We start from the raw sequence: 9100 nt of genomic DNA, 5'->3' as shown, positions 1-9100 counted from the left end.
GCCACTCGATGTAACCTCATGATGCAATCGCACTAGAATCGCTCACTCACACAATCGGATGATCACTATCAAGTATGTGTGAGATAGAGGGCTCCTAAGCACTCACAAGCATGGACACTAAGTCCCCTGAGGTGCTCAGCACCAGTCATGGCCGAAGGCCACTTCTATTTATAGCCCCAAGGGCTAAACTAGCCGTTACCCCTTCACTGGGCAAAAATTGGGCCGACCGGACGCTCCGGTCATGTTGACCAGACGCTGGACCTCAGCGTCCGGTCACCCACAGACGGCCACGTGTCCCGATTCCAACGGTCACTTGACCTGACTGGATGTAGCAGCTTCAACTGACCGGACACAGAATCCTCAGCGTCCAGTCATTTCCAGTAAGCTCCCCAAGGCATATTTCTTTGACCGGACGTGTCCGGTCCACCTTGACCGGACACAGACCAGCGTCCGGTGCAATACTCTCGGTACTGTGTAGACCCATCAGTTTGACCGGACGCACGCTGCCAGGGTCTGGTGCTTTCAGACCCAGCGTCCGGTCAGTTGACCGACGCCAGCGTCTTCGCGATCAACTCATTTTCACTCCTAATTTCTTCACCCTTGCTCCAATGTGCCAACCATAAGAATTTGCATCCGGCGCAATAGAAAATAGGCATTCTATTTTCCCAAAAGCGCCGAATCCGGCACAATAGAGAGGGACCCAAACCCATCTCAACCCTGCAAACACCACCTCCTTTGAAGATGTGCCAACACCACCAAGTGTACACCACCATGTGTATGTGTGTTAGCTTTTCACAATCATTTTCCAAAGGATGTTAGCCACTCAACTTGCCACGCCACTCGATCCTAGCGACGATGCAAAGTTAGATCACTCGAGTGGCACTAGATGACCGATATGCAAACAAGTTTGCTCCTCTTGATAGTATGGCCATCTATCCTAAACCCGGTCATATACTTCTCTACACACCTATGACCGGTGAAATGAAACGCCCTAGGTTATACCTTTGCCTTGCGCATTCCATTCCATCTCCTCTAATGTCGATGCAACACATGCACCAACATGATCAACAATGATATGATCCACTTCATATCATCACGTGATCATATTAGTTCATCGATCTTGACTTTACTTGCTCTTCACCGTTGCCATCGTCCATCGGCGCCAAGTCTTGCCTAAGCTTCACCGTCATGCAGTCCATCACTCTAAAGCCTTCGACTTGCCCTTCACGCTTGCCACCGGTCCATTAAGCTAAGTCTTGTCTTGATCTTCTCCACCTTGATCACATGACTCAATGTCATGTCTCATGTGCATTTAAGCTCCTTCATCATCACATGTGTGAGCTTTGCAACATTTCCAAGCCATTTTCACCTTCATGGCATATGTTGCTCACATACATGTACCTATGAACTAATCACCTGTGTATCTCACATAAACACAACTAGTCCACCTAGGTTGTCACTCAATTACCAAAACCAAATAAGGACCTTTCAAGTCTCCATGGCCTCATCTGTTCCTTGGGGGCGATTCAGCAAGAATACTTGGCACCTCCACATTAGGACCACCTTGCTGCTGCTTCAACATGGCATTCTCAAGTGCACCTGTAGGTATGCCTTCCCCATGGCATCTAGCTCATCCAAGGTCTGGTCCAAGTCAGTGTTGGTCTGAGCCAAGTTCACTAGAGTAGGCCTAAGCCTGAAGTTCTCCTCCCCAAGTGGTGCAACGATGTTGTAGGTGGACTGACCGCTCCGACGATGAGGAAGATAGCGATCCTCGTCCCATGCAATGTCATCGAAGTGGCGATCGCAATTGACCACCAACACCTGCCTGGCAGCATCTCAGATGGCAGCTGCACGTGTGAGCCATGCTGTGATAGCATGGTGGATGTAGTGCACCTGACTCCCTTTGTGGATGTACACCTTTGTCTCCCAGAAGCCAGTGTAGTCAGGGTGGGTCCAATGCTCTGTCCCGTACTGCACGGTGCATCTGGTGTGGTAGCGGCGTACTAGGGAGAGAAGCTTTGGGTGGTAGTAGGCATCACCCTACAAATCATAGTGGATCTCCATGGTCCACCTCTTAGCCAGCAGTGCGGCATGGTAGTCATCGCCGTCATCTCCACCATCTCCTCCATCACCGTCACCATCACCACCATCATCACCATCATCTCTACTGTCATCTCCATCATCTCCATCATCACTACCATCATTACCCCCATCAATAGAATCAGAGTTATCAGAAGCATCACCTTCTTCAGGATCACCAGCTCCATCCTGACCCCTTGTTCATCTTCCTCCATGGGCTCCTCATCAGATTCTTCTATCTCTATGAGCTCCTCAAACATGGGCCCCTCTTCTGTCTCCTCATCCATGGGTTCATCTTCCAGCTTTTCCTCTAGAGGTTCCTTTATGGGCACCTCCATAGGCTGTTCCTCCTAGGGTTCCTCCACCATGTTCCTCAATGCCTCAACTAGGTGTGGAGGAATGCACTTGCCCAGCGTGAACCTCATCCTCCTTATTGGCATCATAATGGTACGCTTGTGGGCTGTCAACTTGGTGCAGGCCATCTATAAAATTGAAAAGGTTGAGTATTAGAATAAGATAATTTTTTGTAATAGATAATAGACAAAATATAAGCAAAAAAATTTATAGTAAATTAAAAGTAACAAAATAAAGATAATGTTATTCTAAAAACATTCATTTCTAACTAGGTTGATCGCCCTACAGTCAATTATAGCTCTAATATCAATTTGTTGCACCCAATTTTGCATAGCAAAATCAAGTACTCATATATGTGCGCCCAGGATGTCCAAACACACATATACCCTCAAATTGTAATAATATCAAAGTAAAGTACTTTATTACATCTCATATCTCATCATATTGTTATCGCATAGTCTTGCTCATCAGCAACATTATTACATAAAGCGAAAAAATAAGCCCAAACTGCCACAGGGACTCCAACTGGTGAACATCAATCTATTAGTCCTAGACATCTTTTGGGAACTCCACATATATGACATCTGTTACCCATCCTGGATTTTCATTGAATGTGAAATAAGTGTAAGCACACCATGCTTAGCAAGTATAATAAAGGGATCTATGAGGCTCAAAGGCTTGACACGGTTTGACTGTGGTAAGCAATTTTAGTTGGTCAAGTTTTATTAAACCTATGTCACTACTTTAGTGAATAAACCCAACCCAAGTGGTGATAATGAATAATCAAGATTATGTCAATTCCCAATCATCCATAGTAACCACTAATCATGAAGGATCCAGGCCGCTCGTATTCGTGAGCCCGGCTGTTATAATAGGTTAAAGAATTCTATAGAATTTGTACAACTTTACCCACCGAGCCATGATTCCCAATGTCGGGGTTTGCAAAGCCCACATCGCCTCTACTAAGGAAGCATGGTAGGGTTTCACTACATAACCCTTTGCTAGTCACACTAACAAGTCATAGCTGCTAAGGTTTTAGCCGTCTAGCTGTATGTGGCCCTCCTCTAGGAGTGGCACTCATGGTCACAGCAAGGTACACACTCTAGTAAGAAAAATAACATACCAACTAGTGCCCCCCTCTTGCCCTTATGAAAAGCTATAGACGAGCTACTACAATCTAGTTAACAGGTTAAAGTCAGAGCCATTTGACACTCGAGGTTGTACGGAACCTCCTAGGTGGCCGCTTCAGGATTAAGTCCTTATGGAGAGGCACTAGAGCACTCAACCCAGTACTCTAGCCCTCTAAGAGTTGCTAAGAAGCACCATTTTAACATGTTGCGTAAACCTTTAGTCATGTTTAACATTTATTTTATGTTGAGCATTGCAGCAACTATCCAAAATGCTTCCCAAACCATAGGTAATAAGGATATATGGTACAAGTAGTAATCTAGGTAAAATCCTTAAAGGCAATTCAAATTGAAACACATGCATGTATATGAATTGTAGAGTTCATAGGTACAAGGGGCATTTGCTACACTTGCCTTCCTCAAAGTTTTCTTCTTGGTACTGCTGGTCACCCAACTGATCCTCAGCAACCTCGAACTGATGACCCTTTAAACATGTTCCAATTCACCAATCAAGCATCCATTCCAGTCATCATATGCATACAAACATACTTCTATTAGAATAGTACAACAAACAGTAAAAACATAGACTAAAAAGCTCCTAAAACTAATCTATGTATCGTTATGAACACATGAGCGAAAGAATCACTCTAATCGGACTTACAACGCAAAAGTTATGCATAAAACAAGTTTTAGTGGCATTTCTATGATTAATTCCAACTCAACTTTGAATTTAAACTAATTAAATATGAATTCAAATGTATTATGGATGGCGCACACTATTATTTAGAAATACAGGGGCTAAATTGGAAGAAAACAGGACTGAAAAGAAATGATTTTGAACCACGGTTGGACTCCGGGTTGATTACGGGAAAACATAGTGGCTAAAGCGCAAAAGTGCATGGCGGTCGCAGTTGACCGCGTCGCTGGCTGACTGGGCGGTCCATGTGGCGCGTGCTAGGTTGGCTCGGTGCACCAGGTGCGCGTGGACGGCCTGACGTGGGCACGGTGCACTGCGTCTACGGTCCACGGTGGACCAGTCATGACCCGGAAGGGGTACGCTCTAATCAGAGCCGTCCACTTGTGATCTAACGGCGCCAAGCCGTCAGCGCAGAGCAGTCCGCCGAGGGAAGAGGCTTCCGACAGGTGGCGCCATGGATGCCGGTGGCCCGAGCTCGCCGGTGATCACCGGAACGGCGATCCCAGCCGCCCCAGACCAAACCGAGGGCACTGAGAGTGACGAGCGCAACAACGCGAGTTCGACACATGGCATAAACGAAGGGCAGGGAGCTCGTCGAAACGACGGCCCCATGGCGGCGCCATGGCCTGGAGGGCACTGGACCTGCCGATACGGCACTCCAGAGCACAAAACGTAAAACGAAGGGGACGTGGAGCACGTGGGGTATAGCGTGAACGCGTTGAAGGGGTTCTCGCCGTCTGGGACGGCTCCAATGCGACCGGTGATGTGCGGCGGCGGACTGAGGAAGAGTAAGCCGCCGATGAGCACCAAACGATAAAATCCATGGCCAAAATGAGGGGGAGAGGGCACCTACTGTTACGGCGGGGTTCGGTGGAGCTCCTGGGCACGTTCTCGATGGCAACCGAGCTCTAGAGTGGCGAGCTTGCGAGAGGGGAGTACGAGCTCGGAGTTGCGAACGGAAAGGGAGAGGGGGGGTCTCGACCGCTGGTTTTGTAGGTGAGCAGGGGTGGTAGAGGGGGAAACGGGCGTGACGTCAATCACCCGGCATCACCGTGGGTTTTGAACGTCTGCCATGCTGGTTCGTTGGCTCGGCGGGTGAAGCCGCCATTGATGGCAGGCGCGCCATCTCCGGCCGATGAGGAAGGAAGGAGAAGGGAGCGACTGACGTGCGGGTCCTACGATGTAGTGAGAGGACAGGGGGAACGGCAGGTGTGCGGGTGTGGCCGCCGAGCGGGCTACTGCTGGGCTGAGCGGTGCGCCGAGCTGTGCTGCGTGGGCGCGCGCGTGCGGTGAAGAGAAGGGCGCAGGAGCGGGCTGCCTAGCAGGCCGCGCTGCTGGGCCGTCAATGGCCCAAGGCCAGAATGGGGTGCGGAAAAAAGAAAAAGAGAAGGTGGGCTGGCTCTGTTGTTGGGCTAGAAAGAGAGAGCGGGAAAAAGAAAAAAAAAACCTTTTTATTTTCTGTTTTTTACAAACTTGCTCTAAATTCAAACTAGATTTGAATTCAAAGCCACTCAACTCTAACCCTACACTCAGACAAACCAAAATGCATCGGCATGAATGCAGCAATCTTGTTACTAAATCTTATAATAAATTTTAATTAGCTAAAAATTATTATTTAATCTAGGTTAAAATGCATAAAAATTAATTAAATGCTCAAATTTAACTACTAAATTATAATAAATTCTTAGGGTGTTACATCCTTGGTGATCACTATAGCTAACGATGCAATGGAGCAAGGCTCCATCTCTGACTTCTATAATTTACAATCTGTATTTGTTGTTACAGAGTATCGTTGTTTGATCCCTTAAATTTTCTTAGTTCTGATTTTAGTATGGTTGCATGAAGCTGCTTCTGTCTATTTCATTGTATACTCTTATTTTTCAACATAACTATGAGCATCGGCTCACATATTGTTTCCATAATCTGTTGGACCAATACCTTCGGAGTTACCTTATTCATGTAAAATAATGCATGGACATGGTTTGCTCTGATTGACTTGTGTGTGTTAGTACTGGGTTACGAAAGTTCCTTATTATCTTCTAAGCTTCTACAGCCTGTTCGACTGGGGCTGAAACGATCGTATACGATCATAGATTATTACTGTTGACGGATTTGATATGAAAAAAAATATTGTTCTGACTGGAAATTTACGATCATTTACGACCAAGCGAACAGGCCGCTAATATGCTTTGCCATAGGTTTACAGTACCTTCTATCTATCTTTTCCCAGATCCATTGTGGACATCGTCACATATATTTTTCTTTGTACTCACTTGGTAATTTCCTTTATGATGAATAATGAATGATCCATTGAATTCAGCAACATTTGACAGAACACACTGCATATCCTTCTCTCTCTCCCCACCCTTTCATATACAGTGACATCAACACATCAACACCTTACCAAATGATCCTTTTATACAGTGACAACTAGTTTATTTTCAGAAGCACAACCAGTATAGAAGACCATGTTTTATTGAAAACCATATGTAATATTCATTATTCAAGCACACAAACAACTAATCGAGTCTCGATCTACTATGCTGGTACTTCTGGCGAGAGTTTCATCCTTGGTCACAAGCTTTAAGCAATCTGGAGGTTAAAATGATGGTCAAATGTTTTGAAATTAGCTGAACAAATAGATCAATCAAGGCAGAAAAAATTAAGAAATATCATACCCCAAGCCGCTTCTTTGTCTGCTCAAGTAAAAACTGTGGGTCCAGTTTAGTCTGTGTATATGCATCGATCTTGTTCACTTCCTGAAATATACCAATCCATGATTTAAAATTTCTCATCAAGAAAGCATTATCAAGAGAACTGGTTTGCATTGGGCTATGCAGCCTGGTCATTAGGATAAACGGATCATATCAACCAATGTGAGTGAATGTACTACAAACATAAAGCTTTAGCCTATTTAATGTCCCTCTGTCTGTGAATTACCTCAATGAACTTCTGAAGGTTGGGTCTGCCCTTTGTGATATCATAGTTCTTTATGTTGGAATAGAATATCTGAAACCTCTCGATGAATGGTACATACGCAATGTCCACCTGTAATGAAATTACGCATCACGACAAAACCACATACGAACTGAAGCCCACATTCATAATATGAACTCTTTCTAATAGAGATTTGATTTTGAACCATGCTCTGGAGAATGACTCCTATTGTTCAGTAACATACCAGACTGAACTGACCAAGGAAGAACGGGCCCTCATTAAATTTCCCCAGGGCGTCTTCTATTTTATCCAAAGCAGCGACTGATGTAAAGACAATGCATGATACAATTAGCATGTTATTAAAAAGAAGGCCTTTTCAAACAAATCACACATGCGAACTAGTTTTGTTACCAGTTTCCTCAGACACATCTTCCTTGCTGAGTAAAGATGAGTATAATGCTTTGTTAAATGCATCAGTATATGCAAGTAGCTCCTCAGCGAACTGCTTCTTTGCAGGATCCTGTGAAGAATCCAAAGTCCAGAGGTTAACAAGCCTGAAAAACACCTTTTTTTTTCAAGCGCTACATTGATGGCGATCTTATGTACCTCAGGGAGCAACGATGGACCTTCGAAGTTGCTGTCAAAGTACTTAACCAGATCCAAGCTCTCTCCTTTCACCTGGTTGTTGTGCTCCAGAGAAGGCACCTACGGGGAAAGAAAACAAGGGTAAATCATACATGAATGGAAAAATGTAAAACAAAGTATCCATGGACCTTGGAAAATCTGAACATGAAAGGTCCCAAGGGGAATAGCAGATTAATCAAACACACCTTGTTTTCTGGATAAACCTTCTCCTTGTACCATGCTGGCCTATCAGCAAGATCGATGGCAACTATCTTAATCTTGTCCTGCAAACCCTGGACAAACGACGAGGAACATAAAAGGTTTCAGTTTTCCTTTTCAGGAACACACCACAAAAGAGAACCGCTTCAACAAATCAAAGAACAAAGGTGATGGTGATGGTGGCACCTTGTAGTTCCTGGCAATCCAAGCGCGCTGCGCGAACGGGCAATGATATGCAACGTACAACCTTCATGAAACTCAAAGAAGGGGTTAACTTCTAGCTCCTGATCTGCAGAGGTGATGATTTGCAATTGATAGGTCGAAAACCTACCTGGTGGTGCCATCGAAGAGGGGAGGGGGCTCGGAGGCGGAGGTCAGGGGAGACGGCAGCGCTTCCTTGGGGCTGCATGCACGGGGAGGAAGAATTGTTCCATTAAAAAAAACTCAATAAAGAATCTCCCGTCGCAGAAAATTCAACGAAGAATCATTTTAATATGGAGGGAATCAGATCAAGAATCTGAACGGCGACAGCCGACCGAGATAGGATCCCGTTCTGCCGCTTGGATCTGCTCAGTGACCGGTGCTCACCTTACAGGCAAGGCGGGTGCCATGGCGACGATACGGGTTCGGGAGGAGCTTCGAGCGCGGAGGTGGTGATGAGCTGCATCTTCTAGTCGCGGGCAGCGAATCTTTATACGCGGTGATGGGAGGGGATGGGGGCCGGGAGCGGTGGAGGCGGGCGTCAGTGGTGACGTGCAGCCAGGGAAAGCGAGCGAATTCATGGGAGGCGACGGCGAGTGAATGGATGCGTGAATCGTGTGACAGACTGATTGGACAACAGGGTCCCCACTCCCCAGCCGTCCTGGCTGGGCCGGCGGCCGGCCTCACTTCACTTGGACGCGAACGCGGTGCTAGTGCGATTTTGACTCAGCACTTGGTAGGCTGTGGTCGGCACTGATACTAGCTACCTGAAAAAGAGCTAATAACCCTCAACGATACGGTTAAGGACTGCGACTACATCTCTTGCTAGGATTTCGTCTCGTCCGAACCATCGAGGGTAGGG

The 9100-nt window shown here is 46.1% G+C and overlaps 1 protein-coding gene across 1 annotated transcript; it reads right to left on the bottom strand.

Moving 5' to 3' along the window:
* Positions 1–6550: 6550 nt before the first annotated feature.
* LOC136540856 (protein IN2-1 homolog B-like) lies at positions 6551–8834 on the bottom strand. The gene is made up of 10 exons (XM_066532886.1): positions 8626–8834; positions 8369–8440; positions 8224–8284; positions 8025–8111; positions 7801–7899; positions 7606–7714; positions 7439–7515; positions 7198–7305; positions 6936–7016; positions 6551–6849 (listed from the first exon to the last, which is right to left on the bottom strand). Exons 1-10 carry the CDS (start codon positions 8817–8819, stop codon positions 6841–6843), a joined length of 897 nt encoding a protein of 298 aa, XP_066388983.1. The 5' UTR covers positions 8820–8834; the 3' UTR covers positions 6551–6840.
* Positions 8835–9100: the final 266 nt, after the last annotated feature.

Source organism: Miscanthus floridulus, chromosome 2 (assembly GCF_019320115.1).
Source record: "Miscanthus floridulus cultivar M001 chromosome 2, ASM1932011v1, whole genome shotgun sequence".
Classification (NCBI taxonomy): Eukaryota; Viridiplantae; Streptophyta; class Magnoliopsida; order Poales; family Poaceae; genus Miscanthus; species Miscanthus floridulus.
This window is presented reverse-complemented; position numbering and strand designations above follow the sequence as displayed.

Coding starts and splice junctions, on each gene's coding strand:
- LOC136540856 (XM_066532886.1), bottom strand. CDS start 8,819: ATGAATTCGCTCGCTTTCCCTGGCTGCACGTCACCACTGACGCCCGCC. Junction 8,441..8,625: donor GCACCCGCCTTGCCTGTAAG/GTGAGCACCGGT, acceptor CCGTGCATGCAG/CCCCAAGGAAGCGCTGCCGT. Junction 7,306..7,438: donor TCCTTGGTCAGTTCAGTCTG/GTATGTTACTGA, acceptor ATTTCATTACAG/GTGGACATTGCGTATGTACC.